The sequence below is a fragment of the Dryas octopetala genome, chromosome 7 (genome assembly GCF_963921425.1).
Source record: "Dryas octopetala chromosome 7, drDryOcto1.1, whole genome shotgun sequence".
Classification (NCBI taxonomy): domain Eukaryota; kingdom Viridiplantae; phylum Streptophyta; class Magnoliopsida; order Rosales; family Rosaceae; genus Dryas; species Dryas octopetala.
The window spans coordinates 21457035-21483297 of NC_141372.1; the positions used below are offsets into that span (position 1 = coordinate 21457035).

Genomic DNA, 26263 nt, shown 5'->3' on the forward strand with positions numbered 1-26263 from the left:
AGATTTAGCAACTTTCACACCTATGGGATTCCCACATGTGGGATCTCGTTTCACTCATGTAAATTGTCAAATTTTCTTAAGCGGATTTTCAATCGATTTTTTATTTTTTTAAAATCAACAAACTTAATATTTAAAATCTAAATCCTAAGCCCAAAATAGGCATATAAAAAACTAGTAGGTCGCTCAAATGGTGTACACTTGAAATAATGAAAAGTGATTTCTATAAACATTTGAAATGATAATTATTTAATAAAATGGTTAAATGGTTTTTTCTTTGTCTACTTTTCTGCAAAGATGATCCTTTAATTGAGACTTAAAAAATAAACAACTTTGATCATCGAATTACAATGTAGAGTGATGTTATTATAATTTGAAAAAAAAAAAAATCTAATTCCAACCATCACAACAAATAGTTGATCGATGAAAGAAGAAAATTATTAAGCTAGTAAAACAAATAATATATACCACACAAAAAACGGTAAGATTTTTACGAGGTTCAGCAAAATTCATGCCTACTTCTTTGAGAGAGATCTGTGTTCTTCACTATAAAAATAAATCAGTACAAAATTACAATTGGACAGTACTAAATCACCTAACTCAATCCCCACACCCTTGTATACCCTATCTCAAAGTGTTTCCCAAGAACCGTCTCTAACCTGAGATTACTTTCCAATCTTGATTGTGTGTCTCTCACAAAACTCTAAAGGCTCCTTACTCTTTTTCAAGCCTTAATTTTTTCCAAACCCTCCTAATGACCTATTGATAACCCCTAAAATTCTAGGTCTAAGATACAATTCTAGATGAAGTAGGAAACAAGTAAAATTTGAGTAGAGAACAAATAAACCTTAATACACAAGGAAAACCCCTAAAATGACTTAGAACTTGCCTAAAATGGAATCCACATTGCACTATGTAACATCGGGATCGAGCATGCCTTAACTAGGATATCCATCCCAAAAAGTCACTGTAGAAAACCTGCGACCCGCAATTGACGGCCCCGAGAGTTGCAAATTTTTTCTCCAATCTTGCACTAATTTTTTCATGCTTCCAATGCTCGTTTTAGCCTCTAAACTTCATTTGAAGCACCATGGAAACGTTCATGAACTTAGGAAAACTCCAAATGCGAGCCAAATACACAACAAAGTAGGTCCCATAAGTGATACCTTATTATGGCTAAAATGAGGTATATATATATATAAAGGACTTGGATCCTCTGCCAGGCAAATATACCATACTATGTACCAAACTTTTGATCTCAGCCCTTCAATAATATTGTGTGGCTGAGATCTTGCCACATTTGCAAATTACCTCTTTTTCATAAATTAATATTAAAAAATAAAAAAACCATGACCCCAACCCAGTCCACTGTACCAGCCTCCTCTTCGGCGACAATTACCCAATCCCTACCTCCTCATTTTTCTTTCTCTATCCCGACACGACAATGGTGTAAGCAGAGCCCCCGGGTTTAAAACCACTTCTTCCATACTCAACCTCTTGAATCCCATCCAGAAACTTTTTTCTTTTTCTCCTTTGGGTTTCAGAAAAGAAATGTGTGGGAGCGAGAATTTCAGCAAGAAAAAGCCCTAGCCTCTGCTGCACCACCACCTTGGGTTGGACCTTGGGACTCTGCTTGCAACACCGCCTACACCATCATGATATGTGGACTGCGATATGGAGGAAGAGAGAGAGAGAGAGCGCACAGAGAGAGGGAGAGGGGAAGAGAGAGAAATATATGGGAGGAGGTGGGGACTGTTGTACTGAAGAGGGTGGTCGGAGAGCTGGAGGTGGTGCGGTGGGATGAGTTGGGCTAATAGTTTTTTGTTTTTCGATCTTATTTTAAATTTTTTTAATATTGTTTAATGGAAAAGAAGTAGTTTAGAAATGTGGCAAGATCTTAGCCATACAATATTATTGAAGGGCTGAGATCAAAAGTTAGGCACATAATCTGGTATACTTTGCCTGGCATAAGATCCAGGTCTATATATAAATACTTTAAAGCTAACTGGTTAACAAGTTAATACGAATTAGCTAATTAACCACCTTTTTAGACTCACCACACTATGTAATCTCATAATCTGAACCGTTCATGTTTTAAACCCTACTTCAAATATCATCTTTGTTAAAAATCTACAAAATCGAAAGTCATTTAGTCATTTGAGTATAATAACAACTATTTATATGCTTTATCGAAAACTGTGTTCGTTTATTCATTTGATTATAGTTAGATGACTAAATGATTTTCGATTTTGTTGATTTTTTACAATGATGATCTTTGAAGTGTGGCCTAAAAATGGACGGTTCTGATTATGAGATTAATTATGTGGTGGGCCCAAAATGGTGGTTAGCTTTGTATTAACTTGCTAACCAGTTAGCTTTAAAGATCTCATATATATTTATATATAGGAGAGCTTTTATTAAGGGTTCTTTTAAGTGCTTATTAATTTAAGGATCCCTTGTGGGGGCACATTACCCATAATATTGTAGTTTGATGATCATAGTCGTCTTTGTTTTTTTTTTTTTTTTTTTAAGTATATATCTATGGATCATCCCCGCAAAACTTAAACAAATAGGAAACCATATAACTTATTGATTAATTAGTGATAATTTTAGTAATTATTGAAAGTATTGTGTTCGTCTATTTATATGATCAAAATTAGATGTCTTAACGGTTTCTAATTTGTCTAATTTTTTGTTTGAGTGATTTGAATGAATACCTAGCTAAAGAAACATGCAATTCGGATCATTGAACTACAATGCAGAGAAGAGACCCAATAAGGGAAATTACCCCTATATATATATATGTGTGTGTGTATGTATATTATTAAGTTACCTATATGACCCTTCTTGGGCTTATACACACCTGTACGAAATGTGTATGTGTTTGTATGAACGTGTTGTAATATATATATATATATATGGTAGGCGTAACCGGTGGCACGTTTAAAGGGGAAATTAATTAAGGAAAAATTAATTAAGAAAGTTGAATGTTAAGGGGAAATTAATTAAGGAAAGAGAGGTCTCATGGGCAGGAAAATAAATTTGGTAAATAGATAATGTATCATTGGATGAAAGCCGAAACGATCTCAGCCATTCGGACCCAGAGATAAATTTTAGGATTCAAAAATGCATGCATGCTATTAAAAAAAATATTGGTCCCTCACAGAAAAAAGTAAGAAAAAAAAGGTCAACTAAGGCCAATTATCATTAATTATATTGTTATACGATCTTCTGATCATTCATCTCTATCATACGTACCCCGGCCGGTTAATGTCTCCTGAAATGGAAAAGTTGTAGTTAATAATATAATCAACATGGAAGATATATATCAAATTCATTGCATGCATCTAGCTAGCTAATTAAGCATTAATCAATGTCATATCCACGTGTTTGATTAATTAACAATTGATGGGTTTCTAATGTCTCTGTTTTTATGCCTATTTTAGTTGGTTTTCGTAAGGTTTTTGGGTTAAATAAGGATTTATTGCTTTATTTTCTATATTTTCAGTCTGCTGGGACCACTGAGGAATTTTTGGATGTATATTGGCTGACAAGGCTAATTGATTCTCCTAATGAGAAAAGGACTCTAAGTCAGCCCCTGTTTCCTAGTTGGTGTCGCAGCCTATTCCTTAGGAAAGGAGGATTACTTGCTGGCAGCAGAGAGGCTATATTAAGGAGCAGAGGCGTGACCAAAAGGGGGTTGTGAGAGGGCAGGAACACGTTGGCTGAAGAGAAGGACGCCACCCTTAGAGAGCAGCAGTCAGTTTTGGTTGTTTTGATATGATTTTTATTGGATTTTCTTAATGGATTTGTGTAACTAAACATCTTGCTAGGGCAGGATAAAGCCCTAAGATGATAATCTAGTTCTATTATTATTTTATCTTTGGTTGCTTCCATGATAGTGAGATTTTTATTCACTGATTTATACTTGAATAATTACATGGATGTTTGATCACCATCTGGGTTGTTAATTGAGTTAATTGATGCAAACTTATGTAGATACCATACAGGGTTTGGGTTGGCTTCGTGTGGATAAGGTCTGTATATACCTTGGGTAAATACTATACTCTTGGGGTGTGCATGGCTAGTTATTAAATTCTCTGAACTTCAAAGACTTTTCTGCATGACAGGCTTGTTCTAAATACCATAGGCAAGTTATATGTGAAAGTAATCGATTTGTCCGAAATACCATAGGCAAGTCGTGTCTAATAGGATTGCCAACACTATTAATTAAGTGAACTGAAGATAAGGTGACTAGAAGTTAGATAGGATTTTTGGTGGTGGATTCTGTGCTCTAGTATTTTATTCAATTGATTGCTATCGTTATTTCCAGTGTGAATTTAAGTTTATCTTGTTGCGTTGCCCATATTTTAATCAAATCTGTCTTATTTATTTACTGTTAAGTTCAACACATTAGTTTAATTGAATTGGTTAACCAATCCCTGTGGTTCAACCTCGTACTTGCATAATTTTATTCTACTACGAACTTGTGCGCTTGCGAGTAATTTAATTTGAGGTTTTTATTTGTCTTTTCTTTTAGGCATCTCAAAATTCCTACCAAGTTTTTTGCGCCATTGCCGGGGATTGTGTCTGATTCGATTCATTAAACTGTCCTTTGTATGGTGGATGACTGGTACACGATCTTCGGGTTGTGAACTTATAGAATTTCAGCCATAGATTGAACAAAAGCTCAGGGAAATTCGCAAGAAACGTAGAGAGGGTAGAGAAGAGAAGGTTTGTCAGAAAGAGGAGAGGATGGCTCTCGTACCCAATGAGACAATGGGAGACCTTGACATCCCAACAATTCCGACATCACCATCCAGCATAATCCTCCCTGCAGCTGCCAGGAATTATGAATTAAAAAATATTCATTTTAACATGATTCCTTCCTTTCATGGTTTAAATAACGAAGATCCATTAGTTCACATTCGTGAAATTTTTAACATGGTTTCTAATATGCCTTTGACAGAAGGAGTCACGGAAGAGCACTTAAGGATGAAGATTTTTCCTTACACTTTGAAGGACAAGGCAAAGATGTGGCTGAACTCTTTGAGGCCGAGATCACTAACTAGCTGGACTGAGATTCAAAACAAGTTTCTGGAGAAGTTTTTCTCAGCTCAGAAAACCGACGCATTAAGGGACAAGATCATGCAATTTAATCAGCAGGCAGATAAGTCGCTTTCTGAGGCATGAGAGCGATTTAATAATTTGTTAATTCAGTGCCCCCATCATGGTTTGCCTTCCCTTGTTTTAATGCGTATATTTTATAAGGCACTAACTGTTTCTAGTAAGGCTACAGTTAATAACTATGCAGGTGGATCCATTAAAAATAAGACCACAGTTGAATGTCAAACTTTGTTTGACAGCCTAGCAATGGAAACACAACATTCTGATGCAAGAGAAAGGTGTGCTGGAGTGAATGAGAGTAACCATTCAAATGCTTTTGCTTCAAAGGTGCAGGTTGATTCCATTGCCAGCAAATTGGATGCGTTACTTGCTATGAATGGGAGGACGCCATCACAAGAAATCTGCGCTATTTGCGATGTCATTGGTCATGCCACGATCTCTTGTCCTAATGGGGTTGATTTTCCGGAGTTCGTACAAGAACAAGCGAGTCTGGTGAATTCCTACAATCGAAATGTTAGGACTGACCCATTCTTAAACACATATAACCCTGGCTGGAAGTATCACCCTAACTTCTCATGGAGCAACAATAATTAATCACAAGCTCCACGTAACCCTCCCTTTCAACAGTCTCAAGCTCCAGTAGAGCCGAAGAAGCCAGCTATGGAAGACATGATGCAGCAGCTTATGCAAAATCAATTTCAAATGCAACAAATGTTCCAAGAGTCTCAAAAAGGCCAGCAAGCTAACACCAAAGCCATAGCAAGTCTGGAGACACAAGTAAGCCAACTAGCTTCTACTTTGACTGAAAGGGGGATAGGTAGACTTCCTAGCCAACCTGAACAGAATCCAAGAGGTTTAGAGCATGCTAAGGTTGTCCGGACTTTAAGGAGTGGTAAGCCATATGATTGGAGAGAAGAAATTGCGGCTCAGAGGCAGAAGGAAGAAAAGGAAGCCTAGAAATCCATACCTGCAGCTGCACCTGATAGTGGCGACATTGGAAGTCCAAGCAACATTGTACCTGACTCGCCTCTTGTCAACAAATATGTGCCTACCTTACCCTTTCCTTCCAGGCAACAGAAACAGAAACAGAGTGAGCACATGAAGGATATTTTGGAAGTGTTTAAAAATGTTCAAATTAATCTCCCATTATTAGAAGCCATCAAGCACATCCCCACATATGCCAAGTTTTTGAAAGATGTGTGTACTAACAAGAGAAGATTTATGGACCATGAGAAAATTGAACTCACTAAGGAGTGCAGTGCCGTCCTCTTCAACAAGATGCCCCATAAATTACAAGATCCAGGGAGTTTTACTTTGCCTTGTATTATTGGTGAATCTAAATTTGACAAAGCTTTCTTGGATCTTGGTTCTAGTGTTAATCTTATGCCTTTTTCTATTTTCTCGCAGCTTGGCATCGGAGAGCTAAGAAAGACATCTGTCTCGTTACAGTTAGCAGATCGCTCAGCCACTTATCCTAAGGGCCTTGTCGAAGATGTGTTAATTAAAGTGGAGCAATTTGTCATACCGGCAGATTTTCTAGTGCTTGACATGGAAGAAGATAGGAATATTCCTATTTTACTTGGCCGGCCATTCCTTGCTACTGCTGGTGCATTAATAGACGTGCAGCAAGGTACTCTTAAGCTTAGAATTGATGGTGAATCAGTGGAGTTTCGAATGTTTGGCGCCTTAAAAAAACCCAGTGATGTGGAGGAGTGTCATTGCGTGAATATTCTTGATCCGATTATACATGCTCAATTTTTGATTTCTTCAACTAATGATGAGCTGGAAACATGCCTTACGTGTTCTGAGTTTGAAGAATTTGTTGAGGATGAGACACTTGAGGTAGTGGCTGCACTAGAGGCGACACCCGTTGCAGCGCCACGATGGAGACAAGCTATAGAACCTCTTGGGACGCCACCACCATCTGCTGTACCATCCATAATTCAACCACCAGTATTAGAACTCAAGTCGTTACCATCTCACTTGAAGTATGCATTTTTGGGAGAAGCTGACACATTGCCAGTGATTATAGCATAAGACTTGAGCAAGACTGAGGAACTAAAATTGCTACAGCTTCTAGGAGAAAATAAATCAGCTCGCGGCTGGTCTATTGCTGATATCAAGGGTATAAGTCCCGCAGTTTGCATGCACCGAATTTTTTTGGAAGAAGGGTTGAAGCCCATCATAGAAGCTCAGAGGCGTTTGAATCCGAACATGAAAGAGGTAGTCCGAAAAGAAGTACTCAAACTTTTAGACGTCGGCGTGATATACCCCATCTCTGACAGCCAGTGGGTTAGTCCTACCCAAGTTATACCAAAGAAGACAGAAATCACAGTGGTTGAGAACAAAAATGGAGAATTGGTGCCCACTCGAATGCAAACAGGTTGGGGAGTTTGTATAGATTACAGGAAGTTGAACTCCTTAACCCGAAAAGATCACTTTCCCTTGCCATTTATTAACCAAATGTTAGAAAGGTTAGCTGGACACTCGCATTATTGTTTTCTTGACGGATATTCAGGTTATAATCAAATTGCTATTGCTTCCGAAGACCAAGAGAAAACTACATTCACATGCTCTTATGGTACCTTTGCCTATCGGCGTATGCCATTTGGCCTATGCAACGCTCCAACTACATTCCAACGGTGCATGATGAGTATATTCTCCGATATGGTTGAAAGAATAATTGAAATTTTCGTGAATGACTTTTTTGTTTTCGGTTTCTCTTTTGACAATTGTCTCGGAAATTTGAAAATGGTTTTGGAAAGGTGTAGGGAATTTAATCTTGTTCTCAACTGGGAAAAATGTCATTTTATGGTTAAACAGGGAATTGTGTTAGGACACCTGGTTTCAAGTCGCGGGATAGAAGTAGATAAGGCGAAGATTGATTTGATTGCCAATCTGCCACCACCCACATCAGTCAAGGCTGTCCGGTCCTTCTTAGGACATGCAGGTTTTTATCGTCGTTTTATTAAGGATTTTTCTAAAATCAGCCGACCTTTGTGCAACCTTATTTCTAAGGACACTCCATTTCAATTCAATGAATCGTGTTTACATGCTTTTACTACCTTGAAATCTCTTCTTACTTCTGCTCCGATTATGATAGCTCCAGATTGGGGCCTCCCATTTGAATTAATGTGCGATGCTAGTGACTACGCAGTGGGTGTTGTTTTAGGACAGTGGAGGGACAAGCTGCCACATGTTATCTCTTATGCCTAAAAAACATTGAATGATGCACAACTAAATTACTCCACTACCGAGAAAGAGATGCTTGCTGTCATTTTTGCACTTGAGAAGTTCAGGTCCTATTTGCTTGGCTCTAAGATCATTGTTTATACTGACCATGCCGCGTTAAGGTACCTCATGTCCAAGAAGGATGCAAAACCAAGGCTCATTCGGTGAGTTTTATTGCTACAAGAGTTTGATGTCGAATTAAGGGATCAGCAGGGTGCGAAGAATGTGGTAGCAGACCATCTCTCTCGTCTAACTCACACTCATGAAAATGAAGACACCATTGTTCCATTGCGTGAGAGTTTCCCTGACGAACAGTTGTTTGCTGTCCAACATGTCACCCCATGGTACGCAGACATTGCCAATTATCTGGCTGGGGGGGTGATGCCTCTTGAATTAAGTACCCAGCAACGAAGGAAATTTCTCCATGACATCAAGTTCTACTTCTGGGATGAACCGTATCTATATAAGTATTGCTCTGATCAGATGATAAGGAGGTGTGTGCCAGCTACTGAACAAGCGAGCATACTACAATTTGCACATGACCATGCATGTGGAGGCCATTTCGGCTCAAAAAGGACAGCAGCGAAGATCCTACAGAGTGGTTTTTATTGGTCTTCCTTGTTCAAAGATGCTCACACATGGTGTTCAGCTTGTGATCGGTGCCAAAGAGTGAGAAATATTTCTACTCGCAATGAGATGCCTCAGCATGGGATTTTAGTAATTGAATTGTTTGATGTTTGGGGGGTGGATTTTATGGGGCCTTTCCCCTCTTCCTATGGCAATAAATACATATTAGTGGCTGTGGAATACGTATCCAAATGGGTGGAGGCAGTGGCTGCTCCAACTAATGATCACAAAGTTGTTTTGAAACTCTTGCAAGGCATTATTTTTCCAAGGTTTGGGACCCCGCGTGTCCTCATCAGTGATGGGGAACGACACTTCATCAACAAACCTCTCAAGACTCTCCTGTCCAAATACAATGTCACGCACAAAGTTGCTACACCATACCACCCGCAAACAAGCGGCCAAGTCGAGGTTTCCAATAGAGAGATAAAGAGAATTTTAGAGAAGATAGTGAGCACTTCCCGCAAGGATTGATCCCTTAAGCTCAATGATGCGCTGTGGGCATATCGGACAGCCTATAAGACACCAATTGGCATGTCCCCGTTCCGTTTAGTTTATGGAAAGGCCTGTCATCTTCCTATGGAGCTCGAGCATAAGGCGTTCTGGGCAGTCAAGCAACTCAATCTCGACTATGGTGCGGCTGGTGAATAGAGGAAGCTCCAGCTAAATGAATTAGATGAAATTCGCAACGATGCGTACGAAAATGCTAAGATATATAAAGACAAGACCAAGCTCTTTCATGACAAAACCATCTTAAGGAAGAGGAGTTCTTTCCTGGACAGAAAGTGCTGCTCTTCAATTCAAGACTTCGCCTTTTTCCAGGCAAGCTCAAGTCGCGGTGTATGGTCCCTATGTTGTGGTAAATGTTTTTCCGCACGGTGCTGTAGAAGTAAGACATATTCAGAATGGAACAACCTTCAAAGTGAATGGGCATCGCCTCAAGCCTTACCTGGAATCCCCATTCAACATTGAAAAGTCCTCGTTACCTCTGGCTGAACCAACACCTTAGCCATTCTGATACGTTAGGCTAACGACGTTAACTTAAGCGCTCCTTGGGAGGCAACCCAAGCATTTCCTTGTTTATTTCTTTGTTTGTTTTTTTTAATTTTTGTTTTTGTTTTCGTTACTCCTACACTGACTCTGTTCTTTTTGATTTTTCAGATGTGTGTTGTTACCTTCAGCTTGAGGACAAACTCGGATTCTGGGGGCGTAACCTTCTACCACTAGTTCCAATTTGGAAGAAGCCCGTTCATGTTCTACTGCCCCACAGATTTTTCGTTTCATTTTGTGCTATGGAGTAGTCGTTTGTGTTCCTCTGCACAGTCTCTCAATGTGGTTACTGCTGGGTCATGGGTGGATGTGTTTCAGGCCTCAGTCCTGTGCACGAAGTCATTTGGTGTTTTAACTAAGTTTGAGGCCCACATGGCCCACAAGGTGTTTAAATGGAGTGTGCGGGTGAAATGGTCACTCTCATTCGGTCCCAGCTACCTTCCTTTCCTGGTGGGATATTTTGGGGAGCAGAGAGAAAGCTAGGTCACGCCCTTCGCCTTCGTGATCTGAGAACCGCCGTCGCCGCCGTCTACCCGAGCCGGTGGACTGTCTTTGCCCATCCACCTACCAGCGCAGCTTCACCAGGTGTTTTCTTTCCCTTTTCTCCCTAATTATTATGTTTTTTTTCTTTTTCTGTGGTTTTATTGTGTCTCTCATTGAGGACAATGCTCAATTCAAGTTTGGGGGAATTTATGGGTTCGAGGGTGTGATTCTTAATGGGTTCGATTCTTTGAGTCTGCTTTGATTTTTCAATTTTTGTCTCTCAGTTTGCTCCAGTGCCGATGATGAGAATTTGCCCGAATTCTTATGGTAAACAATGGGTATCGCTGGGTATTATGTGTGTTCTCATTTGATTATTTGGTTAATTATTCCTCCCATGATCATTCAAAAATTCTTTTGAGCACTCTGCCAAGTTAGTGTAAGTTCTTGTTATTCTAAAGGCATATGTTATTCTACTTTGATGTCATACTCTAGAACTTGTTTTAATGTCACTTGAGGCGAAATCCTAAAAAAATGCAACATCTGAGAGATGATTTAGGCCATCTTTGGACTGTTTGAATTTTTATTTAGCCAACCCTTTGTAATCATAACCTCAGTACCCCTTTAAGCCTTCTATCGTGAGACAATTTCCTTGACAGCCCCCATATCTCTACCTTCCTAATCCTTAAACACCTGTTCTTGTCCTTATCTAGAGAACTAGTGAGCTAAAACAGAAATAAAGGAACTTGAAAGCAGCAAAGAAAGCAAAGTTTTAAGGAGCAAAGGAAGTACATGGAGGTTGAACCCTGTATGATCACAAGAAATAAGTTTGGATGCTGTTTCACTGAAGAAAAAAAATAAAAAAAAAATGAGAAGAGAAATGTAATGAAGTGTGACCAAAGAAGTCACAACGTACCCTAGGGGATTATTAAGGTGAAAATCATGAAGATCTAGGGTGAAGAGCCGTACAATTGGGCCAACTATACTGCATTTAACGTGTTGCAAATTGTGAGATGCTCCTAAGTTTGCTCAAATCCTTTGTGTGTTTGACAAATTCAAAATCTTTTGTGCTACTACTTTGTGCTTATTTAGTTCTCTAGATTTTGATGTTCTCCTTCTCATTTCTTCGCTTAGCCAATTACCTCAGCCAGTGTTACAACTTTTGAAAAGCCCTTTTGATCTTGTGGTGTTGCATTTATTTACATTAGTGGAGAGATGATATAAAGAGCAAGCTTATGGGGTATGAAATTTGTGGCTGTGAGTAAAGTGTGTGCGTATGTGCTTATTGGAGTGCAAGTTTTTGTTCTAATTCTGGCTATTCACATACACACTTTAATAAAATTATGGTGAGGTATTGTTAATCTTTGCATCATTTGTAGAATCCTTACAATGCTTAGTCATTTCCTTGAGCCGTTTACATAGTGAAATTTTTGAGGCACATCTGGGGTTTTTAACTAGTTCTGTCTTAACTGGTTTGATTGTGTGTTCTGCTCGAGGACTAGCACGAATTAAGTTTGGGGGAATTTGATGGGTTTCTAATGTCTCTGTTTTTATGCCTATTTTAGTTGGTTTTCGTAAGGTTTTTAGGTTAAATAAGGACTTATTGCTTTGTTTTCTATATTTTCAGTCTGCTGGAACCACTGAGGAATTTTTGGATGTATATTGGCTGACAAGGCTAGTTGATTCTCCTAATGAGAAAGGGACTCTAAGTCAGCCCCTGTTTCCTAGTTGGTGTCGCAGCCTATTCCTTAGGAAAGGAGGATTACTTGTTGGCAGCAGAGAGGCTATATTAAGGAGCAGAGGCGTGACCAAAAGGGGGTTGTGAGAGGGCAGGAACACGTTGGCTGAAGAGAAGGACGCCACCCTTAGAGAGCAGCAGTCAGTTTTGGTGGTTTTTGATATGATTTTTATTGGATTTTCTTAATGGATTTGTGTAACTAAACATCTTGCTAGGGCAGGATGAAGCCCTAAGATGATAATCTAGTTCTATTGTTATTTTATCTTTGGTTGCTTTCTTGATAGTGAGATTTTTATTCATTGATTTATACTTGAATAATTACATGGATGTTTGATCACCATCTGGGTTGTTAATTGAGTTAATTGATGCAAACTTATGTAGATACCATACATGGTTTGGGTTGGCTTCGTGTGGATAAGGTTTGTATATGCCTTGGGTAAATACTATACTCTTGGGGTGTGCATGGCTAGTTATTAAATTCTCTGAACTTCAAAGACTTTTTTGCATGACAGGCTTGTTCTAAATACCATAGGCAAGTTACATGTGAAAGTAATCGATTTGTCTTAAATACCATAGGCAAGTCGTGTCTAATAGGATTGCCAACAATATTAATTAAGTGAACTGAAGATAAGGTGACTAGAAGTTAGATAGGATTTTTGGTGGTGGATTCTGTGCTCTAGTATTTTATTCAATTGATTGCTATCGTTATTTCCAGTGTGAATTTAAGTTTATCTTGTTGCGTTGCCCATATTTTAATCAAATCTCTTTACTGTTAAAGTCCAATACATTAGTTTAATTGAATTGGTTAATCAATCCCTGTGGTTCGACCTCGTACTTGCATAATTTTATTCTACTACGAACTTGTGCGCTTGCAAGTAATTTAATTTGAGGTTTTTATTTGTCTTTTCTTTTAGGCATCTCAAAATTCCTACCAACAACCATAACTGGAACTCGACACACGTACAAGATTTAGAGCCCTGTGTAATATTGATGGGCTAAAGGCAAGTGGCTTAACTCTTACGTAGTTAAACATGCATTACAGTTTTATAAGTACTTTATAATTAACTAATATTCTACTATTATAAACATCTAATCTCTATTTGTAGGTGTACGTACTATCAATTACTAGGTAGCAAACACAAGTTGGCATGTCCCGTTTCTTAATTAACAGTTTAAGTTTCGCGTCGAGTAGTTTTAATTCTAACTTGGTATTGGAGCGATGGTTCCAATATATCCTAAAGCTATGTTTCAAATAAACATCTCATGCATTCTCATCCTTCACTTATTTGTTGGGTTACACATGTTTCTTTTGCTGCATCTTCTAATCTTCATATGCAAGATGAGATTGTAGCTAGGTACATTGAGTCATGTACGTGAGACACGAAAGTAAGATCAATGCAATATATATACAAGAGAGCGTTCAAACGTTCATGATGTAGCATTCGAATGCTCTCCACGTTCTTCATTAAGTTTTCATTTCTCATCCTACAAATCAAATAATCTTAATTGGGAGAATATTAATTAGTTTAATATACTAATTATTGGTTTATTTCTTAATTACTTAAATTTTTTAGGCGTAATTAATGGTAACAATTGCGACATGCTTCTCTCTCCTCTAGGCTCTAATTAACTATTAGCATGGGTTTGTTTGTTTTTTTTTTCTCTCATCTGATGTCTCACAAAGAAGTTCAAGCAACGCACATATATATTATCTGTCATTAATTAATTAATATTTACAGATAGAGGGGTCTTGCTTCTAGTTGTGGTGGTAATGAATAGCTAGTAGAACATACAAAAAGACAAACATTTTTACACAAATTACAAAAGATAACAATAAGTAAGTCCAATTTTTACTTTTTGAATAAAATTAAGAAGAAAACAAAGGGTTGGTTGGTGGATCCGATGTGACAGGCATTTCTTAGAATAAGATGGAGTTATTAATTAATTTAGATTGGGAGGCACAGAACAAGACTTGCTTTGTTTTTTGTCTCACCCTTTACTCTTATGTCGCCGACCCCAATTGAGTTTATACATACTTGTTTTGTTTAGCAATCATAAAAAAGGAGGGAGCTTGATTTGAAAATCAAATATGTGGACAATCATTGATATACAAACTAGTTACTTTATGAGTGAGTGCACAGGGCAGCATGCATATATAATGGCGGACTCTTTTGATTCAAATTCTGGGCAAAGTTTCAAAAGCAAAAATAAAATATAAAAATATTAAGACCCCACGAGTACCGAAAGTTCATTGCATATATATGTCCACCAGAATAAAAGCAATAATATATAACAATTAACAAGTAGTAGAGTGACACTAAGTAGTGTTTAAAAGGCAGCAAGAAATTGCATTTACATATAAGTAGTCGATCTCCGATCTCCAGTTCCTCACCTCTATAATTCTGTCTTGGTAGCTCTTAATTGAGTGTAATTAGGCAGAGTAGTAACACAGAGGCATATAATTAATGTCAATGAGCAATATTTATAGTAACAGTAGCAACAACAGGTGTTTGTGGGAGTCCGGTAGAGATGATGATGATGACGATGAGTACAACCAAACCCACACATGGAGGGCAGCGGCATCAAGGCTTGCACTTGGAAATCAATTCTGCAGAGAAAGAGTACATGAATCAAACGCAAACGCAGCAGATGATGATCATGAAGATGAAGATTATTATTATAGAAAGTTTAATGGTAGTAGTATTATGCCCCTGAAATTGTTAGAAATGAATTCACTGAAAGGTAGCAATGATCATGAATATTATTATAATTATGTGCTGCAGCAGCAGAAGCAGAGGCAGAGTAGTAGTAGAAGTCATGAATATGATAGTAATAAGTGGCATAATAATAATTATAAGACGTGCTTGCCCCAAGCTGAAATGCTGCCTAGGAATGAGGTCTTGGGAGGTTACATTTTTGTTTGTAACAACGACACCATGCAAGAGGATCTCCATCGTCAACTCTTTGGTACGTAATTACATGCATTTTTACTACCTACTCTGCATGTTTCTTCTTTATTGTTCCATATATTCTATATATAATTAATTAATTAATTTCCATAATATGCATGTATTTAATTTTCAGGGCTGCCTCAGAAATATAAGGACTCTGTCCGGGCAATAACCCCAGGCTTACCCCTTTTTCTTTACAACTACACAGCCCACCAGCTCCATGGAGTATTCCAGGTATACCTTCCCTTACTTAGTGTAATCACGTCCATTCTTTAGAATAGAAATTAATGAGATTGATGAAAATTAGGCTGTGAGTTTTGGAGGGTCAAACATAGACCCAACAGCCTGGGAAGACAAGAAGTGCAAAGGACAATCAAGATTTCCAGCACAGGTTCGAATTCGAATCAAGGAAAAGTGCAAACCATTACAAGAGGATGCTTTTAGGCCAATACTTCACCACTATGATGGCCCCAAGTTCCGTTTACAACTCTCAGTGCCTGAGGTAATTATATTATATTTTAAAACTTTTCTTCTTCTTTGCTTTTTACAATTTCTTTTACCAAATTTTGAAATTAATTGAACGATAGCCCAACAAATAAGCCCAAGAGCCTAAGCCCAAATCTATTGGTAGGTAGCATTACTCTCATAATCCACAACAGTCGAGCAGTTTAGTTTAGTTTTTTTTTGGTTTTTTGGCCAAATGAGCATTAATATTAAATGACCAGTGTCGCAAATACTCATTATTTTCAGTGAGAATTATGGACTGTTTGCCAATTGCCAATAAATAATATTGACCTAATTAATATCTAATTATATTTTGGCCTTAATTTGAAGAGGACAGTTGTACCACATATATGGTAATAACCATTCAATATTATGATACTATATATTCTATTTGCTTTAAAAAATTATAAATTTACTTGAAATAAAGACACATGCTAATATATTTTAAAAATTGCATCATAGATATGACACCACTATCCCATTAAACAATTTTAATATTATTTTTAAATCTTTAATTGGAATTGAGTTTTTTGCAGGCACTTGCATTGTTGGACTTGTTCGAAGAAGAGAACCTCTGAAGGGCAGCAGAAACTTACATGCAGCTACCTTATGATCCATATCCCAACATATATTAATTTAGTTAGAAACTCGCAATATTGCAGCAGCATATATTGAATGGTTGTTTTAACAAAAGTTGCCTCATGATGATCGAAAATTAAGATGTTAAAGTTAAAACCACAATTAGCAATGGGTAGAATGCAATGTTGGAAAAGTCATGTAGGCTTTCATTAATCTAAACAGCGTAATACAATTATAAATTAAATTACAATCTATGCTGCTTGGCTATGCATGCGTATATGAGTATATCAGTGTATAATTTAAAAAAATGCTTTAAATTTGTAGTGGTGCTTCCGACTGAAAGCCTGTTACTTATGGCTAGCATCAAGAGGCAAAATTCCTTGTAGATTACATATCTTTCCTTTTTTTTTTTTTTTTAAGTAAATGAATATCTTGAACCAAAAAACAAAAAACCCAGAGAGCCTTGCCACAAACCAACTTTAGACCCTCAAAAGTTTGTCATTCAAAGCTTGTAAATCCAAGAGAGATCATCATATTTTTTAAGCCTACTTGGTTGAGGAGACAATCAGTCTCAAACTGCATGTGTAAGATCCACCCAGTAGCGGATTCAAAAATCAATTGTAATGGGGGCAAGATTAAGAAGCTCAAGAATATTTATTTTGGGTAGGAAAAAACTCTTCAATATTAATGAACAAAAACTTCATTCATAGAAGATAACACAATATTACAAATCATAATTGTTCGCGACCAGTTTTCATACTTTGAAAACGCAACATTATATCCTCATTATCAATACTATCAAATACATTTTTTTCAATGTACACAATCAAACTATCATTCATCCAATGATCTTCCATTCTGTTACGAAGTAGATTCTTCACAATCTTCATAGCTGAGAATGCTTTCTCAACAGTCGCAACTGGTAAAATTAAAACCAATGTCAAAAGCAAGTACACTAATAAGTATGACTTGTCTTTCCATATCTCCACCATTTTTTTTTTTTGCTAGATTACCAATTCTTTTCACTTGAGAAAAGTCACCACTCATTCGCATGTTAGTAATATAAGTCCCAAGTTGGTCTTCAAGTGCCAAGAGCTCTTTGTTAGAAAAATAATTCGAATACAATTGAGCAAGGATATAAATAGTTTTTTCTTGTCAAAAGCAGAGAAATAATCATCCGGACTCAAACATGCCAAACAAATAAGCAATTAACTCTGTGTTTAACTCATTGAAACGTACGATTATTTAATTCTTGAAGTTGCATATCAATGATAGTGTAAAGGAGCTCAAAACGATAATGGTGAAGGTTGGTAATTTCTTGCATTCCATATCGTGATCTTCCTTGAGGAACAAATGCAGCATCCATATTGGGAACATAAATATGATTCTTCACACAAAAAGAAGAAACTTTATCAAGCAAAGTATCTCATTCATGATCCCTCATTACTTGCAATTGTTGCTTGCATCCATTGACTAAGATCATAGCATGCACAATATCTTGATCTTTCTTTTGTAATGCTTATGACAAATCATTTGTGATTTCCAATATAACTTTCATCACAAATAGACAAAAAACAAAATTGAAAGAGTGCATAGACTCCATCAAAAGATTTGCCTCATCTTTTTTTTCAACACTTAATCCATCCTCAACAATATCTTCAAGCACACTAGTTATAGGAGAGAACATAGAAATTATACTTAGCAAGGTACCATAATGTGAATCTCAACGTGTATCACCGAGATGTTTAACACTAGTTTCTTGATTCAAACCTTGCCCCGTTAGAATCTCATCATTTTGAATACCTTCCATAACTTCAAGCTAGTTGTTGTTTCTCTCTAAGTGAATCACGACGCTTGCATGAAGCCGCAACAGCATTAGCCGCTCCACTCACCAAGACAAAGAAAGCAACAATTTGAATATGATTATTTGCCATGGCTATTAGAGCTAGTTAAAGTTGATGTGCAAAACAATAAACATAAAAGGCACATGGATTTTCATTCAAGATAAGAAGACCATTAAAATCACCTTGCATATTACTGGCTCTGTCATATCCTCACAGCTTGGATATACTTAATCCATGTCTATAGAATAATAGATCAACAACCTCTTTTAATGAAAGTGCAGTTGTACTAGTAACATATTAAATGCCCATAAACCTTTCAATTACTTGGCCTATTTTGTCCATATATCGAAACACAACTGCCATTTGCTCCTTTATTGACACATCACGTGATTCATCAACCATAAGAGAAAATAATGTATCTCCAATATCACTAACGATATCATTAATGACTTCAGTTGCAGCTGCATTTACAATCTCTTTATGAATATCATGTGCGGTTAATTATAGATTCCTAGGAGCATTCTCTAGCACAACCGCCTTAACAATCTCATTATGATCAGCAAGAAATTGCAAGAGCTCAAGAAAGTTTCCCAATTTTTTGAAGTTCTTGTTTCATCATGACCACAAAAAGAAAGACCTTGTCGTAATAAAAATCAAATGCAATCAAGTGTTGCAGTCATTTGCTTGCGATAATCAATACGAGATTTAGATGAGTGCTTGATGATAACTGATTCAATATGTTGCCTCTGATTTATTAGATATTGACAATCCAGAAAAAACAATATTATGATCGCTACCTAGGCCTTCAACATGAACTTGCAGTCTATCTTTTTTCTTTCAATTAGAAAAACTTTCACCAGTAAATGCATTTGCACCCACTTGTTCAAAATTCGATTTAAAAAGATAGCAACAAAGACAAAATGCAGCATCTTTAATTATACTATACTCCAACTAAGTAGGATACTCATTAAACCAAAAAGGGCTAAAACGTCATGCGTACCCTCCAAACATTGATTGTGGAAACGTATGATTTTTAGGTTGACACAGACCCTTTTGTAGATAAGCTCTTCGAACTTGATCTCGAATATTAAGATCATAATTCGACATTGGAGGTTGAAGTCCAGGGTCTGCAGGAGGGTTCGCCAAAATTGCATCTAGCTCACTTTGTTTTGAACTTTCAATTCAATACTATCATTTGGTGTTGGATAAGATGACGAACTCTCACCTAATTTTCTTTTAAAATACCTCACCATGACTATTTCTGTTTGAAATTTAAATTAACAATTAACCAATTAACTAATTAATTCAATTAACCCAAATACCCAATTAACAATTAACCAATTAACTAATTAATCCAATTAACCCAAATACCCAATTAACAATTAACAATTAACAATTAACCTAATTAACCCAAATACCCAATTAACAAAACTAACTCAAATACCCAATATATTAACAAAAATAAAACTAAGTAACTTACTAGATGGGAAGTATGATATATTGTATTTTATTGTATTAATTAATATATTTAGAACGACCAATATAGTCATCAACCAGTAAAGGAGCACAAGGATTAAAGTAACTCACCAAGGGGTGTCGCGACTCGCGAGGGAGCAGGCTGAGCAGCGGCAGACTGGCACTCACGAGCGATGGAGCGAGCAAGCCAGAAGGGGTCGTTGGCGCATCGGGAGGGAGAAGTGGGCGTCGGCGCATCGGGAGGGAGAAGTGGGCATCGGCGCGTTGAGAGGGAGAAGAAGGCGTCGGTGCGTCGCAAAGGAGCAGAGGCGATGGAAGGACAACGTTTTTGGGTCTAGAACTTTGGCGTTGCGAGCAAGCACAGCTGCGTAGGGGGGTGTCGCCTTCAATCTTGTTTAGGGTTTCACTTTTACACTTTCACTCCATTTCTGTGTGGCTGTTTGGTGTGGTAGTTTTGTTTTAATTAACTTGCCAAAACGACGTCGTTTTGGCAAGTTTAGAATTTAAAAAAAAAAAAAAAAACATATGCATCTCATGTGACTCCTTCCTCTGCGTCAGATCATCTGGTCTTCATTTCTCTTTTAGCCATTTTCACAAACACCATGTTTGCATCTTGCCTCTGCGCCTGCCAGTAACACCCAAGCTTCATGGGGTTAAAAATTTCCCTCAAGCCCAACATTTCTGGGTTCATGGGGTCAATTGACCCTATTGTAGATCCGCCCCAGGATGCACCGAGGCAAAACTATGGCCTGGTGCCTATTGGCGTGTAGGTTCACTGAACTTGAACTGATTCGATTAAATGAGAATCTTGTATAGAGTACTTAGTTGTCAATCAAGATCTTATGAGGTTGTGGCAGATTCGAACTAGTCCTAATAGACCTGATGTCACACCCCAAAGTGGGGTCTAGCACTTTGGGTATGTGGCAGCACCACGTTGGTCTTCAACCTTAACATACTCTCACTTAACCTTAGTAAGAACATGACAAGATCGAAGATCAATGTAAGGCTTTTAACATAAACAATCTAATTCCAAATAGTGGAAAAAATTTTCATTTTTAATAACAAATAATCAGAGTGTAACCGAATTAGAAGCTTTGTATAAATGGTAAGCTTTTGGTTATTCACTTTAAAAGAAAAATCAATTTCCAAGTATAGAGACAAACCCTTTGTTTTGAAATCATTAAGCAAAACATTATATAAGAAATCAAAATCCATTTGAAAGTGAAAACTTTATTTTAAATTCCATTTTTGGTGTAAACATAGCAACATTCGAAGTATCAAATAATAGGTAATTAAATGAGTCATTCTAGTCCTTAGATAATTAATTCCACGGATTTCTCAACTAAAATATAGAAAGATATAGTACGTAAACCAAATACTACTTGCAATTATTGGAGTAACCCAGTTGGAAAGACCATAGAATTACTCATTTTGCACCCAAGTTTGATTTCCCTCCCCTAATAAAAAAAAAAGGACAATGCTAGAGTGCCCTAATGACATAGAAATTTCATATCAAATAGGATATTTAATATTATTAAATACATCTCATAATTCATTTTGTCACATAAGCTTTAAAAGACTCATTTAACCTTTCTTAAAATCATAAAAATTAAATTAAAAAATATTTGACTACCAAATTAAGCATGTAAGCTCTTAAAATTAAAAAAAAAATAAAATATCCCCAATCTTAAAACTGTTTTTGAGTCTGGCAATTGCTCTCTAATATATGTCATAGCTATTCATTACTAAAAGAATCAAGAGAAACCCATGTTTACAAAAGATGGGTTTGCTGTCAATATCATCAATAAAACCCAACCTAATAGCACAAGATCATCTCATTTGATCGGTGGTAATAACAAGGTTGGCCTGATGGATATAGGATCTAAACATTAGAAATGTAAAAATTTCAATTAAGAATTATACGTATCCTAATCGCAACAGATGTAATCAAAAAACCAAAACCATTAACAATATAAATAAGAAGGAAGATGAGTATGACCCTTAATTAAATGGTTGAGACGAAGCAATCTGTATCACTATCACTGTGATTGAATTGATTTTAGAAGATTTGAGGTTTTGAATTGAGTTTGTTTTGGATTTTGGAGAAGACAACTACCTTAGGGTTTTTGCCTTGAAATTAAAATTGGGCTGGGCAATATAGTTTTTTAATAATAACAATATTATTATGATGTGAAAAATATATAATGATGTGTGTAAATAATTTTGCCACATCAGATTAGGACATATAGATTTTGTGCTCTAATAGGGCACAAAATCTTTTCTCTAAAAAAAAAAACCAAATATTACACTTAGATTACTTATTAAAAAAAATTGATTAATACTAGTTAAATGAGTTTAACCTGTTAAAATCATGTTTCACATTTGTTGTACTAGTTTGATCTATTTATTATTTGTATGTTAACGGATCATGTCATATTTGCACCCACTAAATTTTTGTCAAAATCAAATCGTGTAATGTATCTGGTAACAAATTGTTATCCCTAGATCACAAGTCATATTTATAGAAAGAAGGAATATTTATGTATTTATAAGAAGACTTGACACCAACCAGCAAGGGAAGGGGTCCCCTCACGTGCCAAACCTAACATTCTTCGTTTTTCTCATTCCTTGCTTCTCTCCTTGTTGGTCTCATTAACGACTAATACTATGCTGCTGCTTCTTCTTCAACACTCTTCCAGTTCCAGACACTGTTTCTTTCAAATTCTTGAGACAGAGACTAATGGCGGTGGTGGCGGTGGCAGTCGTCTAAATTGGCCTCAAATCAATCGAAGTATCAATAAAGAATGGAGGGATCCTCAGCCTCTTCGGCTATTTTCTATGATTTTCTCGATCGAATGCGAAATCCTGCTTCCCTCGATCTCGTCCGATCTATCAAAAGGCACTTTACTCAAACCCTAATTCATGTATTTATATTGCTTGGTTTCTGAGAAATATGGTGTGACAGATAAATTCCTTCTTCTTTCTTTTCTTTCATGACCAACGTTTCTTAATCTTAACAAGGACAATATTCTTTCTTTGACAGCTTCATCGTGTCATTCTCATTTTACGCGGCCAACCCTGAAAATGATGGCAAAAGGGTTCAAGAATTCTACACGACAATGGAAGATGCTATTAGGGATCATCCATTGTGGGCAGGTGCAACTGATCAGGAAGTTGATTGTGCAATGGAGGTAGTCTCTCTCTCTCTCTCTGGCTGCTTTATCCTCAGCTTCTCAATGGTTGTTTGAAAATATGGTGGATGGATTTAGTTTATGTTAGTTTAATTTCTCAAGAGTTTGACAATTTGCAAATCAATGTTTTTTTATGATTGAATCCCCTTTCAGTTCATACTAGTTTAAGTTTCCAAACAAAAGGAGGGGGTGACAACCTTATGTAATTAAGATTAAGTGAATACAATGTAGCATATGCCCTCTAATTTTATGCGGTATATTCAGTTCCATGTGTATTTTTCCATAATTGCTGCAGGGTTTGGAGAAATATGTCATGACAAAATTGTTCTCCCGGACCTTTTCTTCTTCTCCAGAGGATGCAAAGATCGACCTTGAAACCTCGCAGAAAATACACTTGTTGCAGACCTTCTTGAAGCCTGAGCATTTGGATATTCCAGCAGTTCTACGCAATGAAGCTTCGTGGCTGGTATGCATGCTGCGTTCACACTAATTGTTGGGATTGCAAATTATTATTGATACCACATATTTGGTCCTGTTTAATTATGCTAATACCATGCTCAGTAAATTGTTTGTCATATTAGATTTAGTACTATTAGTTTCATTTTATTGCTGCAATGCAGAGAATTATAGTAGAGTTTATAGATTTCTGGGGGATGATTTCCAGCCAAATTCTTGGTTTTGCTTGCTTCTTCTTTAACAAGGAATTTACCATAAGGGCTATGTCATTCATGTTCACATTTTCTGTTTATGTCCATCTTAATGATTATATTTTACCTGGAATGTTGGGTATATTCACCCTGTGTTTTCAGTTTGACTGGTAGTGTTCAGTAGACACACATTTTCTTAGAAATAGTAGTAGTCATATGAAATTGTAACTACAACTCATTTTCTAGCAGAGTAGCTCTAATTCTCTTTATTAAATTATGAACACCAAACAGCAGCTTTGTTGTCTTAATCTGGATGACTGCATTGTACAGGATTCAAAATTCTAAACTAAACAAATGTGTACCTTTTGCGGTTTAGGTTTCTCTTTTAAATTTGTAAGAGTGCCTTTTGATTTCAACAATTTGCCACTTGTAAGTCAAAAAGGGCATTTATGTTCTTTCCTTTATGTTTTCTTTCCTTTTTAACTTTGGAGGCGGAGGAGGATTTTTGACCAGGTAATTTTGTATCCCTTTTTTGTCAGATTATAATATAAAACTAGATATATGAGAGGCTTTGAAAGTAATGGAAGTGTGTCATACATTGAGTTCAATGGCCGTAGATAAAGATTTAATCACTATAAATGTAGCCAGAAAGTAGCATGCATTCTTTTAAAAATGACACATGTTATAATTTTGTTGCACAGATATATACAGCTAAACTTTTCTGATTATTTTTAGTTTGAGATAATAAATAATCTTAAAAGAACTTTGTTGGTAGGAATAATTGCGTAAAATCTCGGATAATAGCGTCCTTCCCCTTGGATGTTTGTTGAATATATTGGTTTTTTGAAGACAAATGGCCGTCCAGAGAACTAGATTCTTTAAAGTGTTTTATAATTGCATTAGTCAGCTGCTGTCTTATCCTTTCTATTATCATTTTAGAGTCTTTTTTTTTTCTCTTGTACAATATTTTATTTCTCCCTTGTAAGCACTAAGGACAAGCCTTAATTTCTCTTTCTTTTACCCAGCTTGCAGAAAAAGAATTGCAGAAAATCAATGCTTTCAAAGCCCCTCGTGAGAAGCTTCTCTGTATTATGAATTGCTGCAAGGTCATTAACAATTTGTTGCTCAATGCATCAATGTCGGAAAATCATGTGCTAGCAGGAGCTGATGACTTTCTTCCTGTCCTCATATATGTTACGATCAAGGCAAGCTCTCCTTGGTAATAAGCCATTCTGTTAATCATGTCCATTTTTTAACTATGGTTCCTATGTTTCTTCAATTTTTAACAGTGTGATGTGATATTACATTTGAAAGCCACATCTTAACAGGCCTGAAATATATTAATGCATGTCTTTTTGTTGCCTCATTTGTTGGTTTTGATGTGTGTGTTGTGTGTTAAAATTTTATCATTTTCTTAAAATTGATTTTCTTCTTTGCATCATCAGAATGTTTTTCTCACCAAAGAAGAATTGATTATAACATTGTATATTGGTCTCTTCCCAATCCAGGATCATGTTGATTACTTCCATAAAATTTCGTGGCATTTCTACACTTATTTGTTGTGGCATGCTTGTATAAAAATTTACATGAGAAGTGATTTCTTATCAACAAATTAATAGTTCTTTAGAATACTCCATAGCCACTCATATTCATCATAAGGTGAGCATTTGGTGTTTGCAGCTATTTTCAGGTATCTAATTAAGATGTTATATTTGGTGTTTGTTGTTGATCAATCATTTCTGAGTTTTATCCCTCAGATGTCTAATTTGATTTCCATTGTGCTACATCTTAAGTTACTAAGCCTTTTAACTTTGCACTAACAGGCCAATCCTCCACAATTGCATTCCAACCTCAAATTCATTCAGCTATATCGAAGGCAGACAAAACTTGTGTCAGAAGCGGCCTATTACCTCACCAATCTTGTCTCAGCCAAAACATTTATTTTTGAGTTAAATGCTAAATCCCTTTCTATCGATGAAATTGAATTTGAAGAGAGCATGCAAGCAGCAAGATCGACCAATAAGGCAACAGAAAAGGAACCCACAGCCACTTTGGAAGAAATGACAACCTCACAAAGCCGTACAGATCCTGCTCCTTCAGCAAGATCACATGATAAAGAGACAAGTGGTAAGTTTCAAACTTTTAAGTGTTCATTTTCCTAAATGTTACCCTTTTTTAAGTCCTTTGTTTTAGGGTTTTTGCATTAATCTAAGCCATGTGTTGACTTTAATTGGTATAGGATTACCAAGATAATACAATCACATCACATGCTCAAATAGTACAGTTTTTTTAACTCTCTAAATCACTAAACCACAATGGTTGTGATTTGAGCCTTGCCCATTTTCCAATCCATATACCAATTAAATACATCCACCATTTTGCCCATTTTGCAATCCAAATGGAAGGGGGATATACTTATTTGATTGTTATATTCCATCAAAAATTCATTTGTACGCGGATAAATGCATCCACCATTACTTACAAGTATCTTTTTGTTTTTTAAGACCAGTGGATCTAAAAATGCTATTATCGCTCTGACTACAGGTGCGTCAAATTACCCTTATATGGATAAAGAAGTTGGGGATCTGACAGTTGGAGATGTGGAGAGATTGCTGAGTGTTTACAAGGAAGTTGTTACCAAGTATACTGGCCTGTGCACGGCTGTTAGACACCTTTCGTTTTCTAGGACAGAAACCCATGTCAGTAATTTAGAAGCTAGAAACGTTCTTTTAACAGAGTCCCAGGAAACAACAGGTACGAATGCTGATAAAAAAGCTGGAGAATGAAGAGGTAAATGTATACCCATTGCAATTTGCAAAATCGA

At 36.6% G+C, this 26263-nt stretch overlaps 2 protein-coding genes, 1 non-coding gene and 1 pseudogene across 3 annotated transcripts; 3 read left to right on the forward strand and 1 right to left on the reverse strand.

Moving 5' to 3' along the window:
• Positions 1-5127: 5127 nt before the first annotated feature.
• Positions 5128-5234, reverse strand: LOC147280527 (small nucleolar RNA R71). Its single transcript, XR_015123724.1, has one exon. It is a non-coding gene; the product is annotated as a small nucleolar RNA R71 (small nucleolar RNA).
• Positions 5235-5587: 353 nt separating this feature from the next.
• Positions 5588-8340, forward strand: LOC147280528 (uncharacterized; annotated as a pseudogene).
• Positions 8341-15183: 6843 nt separating this feature from the next.
• LOC147280529 (B2 protein-like) lies at positions 15184-16280 on the forward strand. The gene is made up of 4 exons (XM_086252224.1): positions 15184-15214; positions 15332-15432; positions 15506-15700; positions 16239-16280. The coding sequence occupies exons 1-4, from the start codon at positions 15184-15186 to the stop codon at positions 16278-16280; spliced, it is 369 nt and encodes a 122-aa protein (XP_086108350.1).
• A 6003-nt stretch (positions 16281-22283) lies between these two features.
• On the forward strand, positions 22284-26253 carry LOC147280530 (vacuolar protein sorting-associated protein 9A-like). The gene is made up of 6 exons (XM_086251162.1): positions 22284-22500; positions 22645-22792; positions 23088-23258; positions 24465-24644; positions 25263-25566; positions 25984-26253. Exons 1-6 carry the CDS (start codon positions 22406-22408, stop codon positions 26223-26225), a joined length of 1140 nt encoding a protein of 379 aa, XP_086107288.1. The 5' UTR covers positions 22284-22405; the 3' UTR covers positions 26226-26253.
• Positions 26254-26263: the final 10 nt, after the last annotated feature.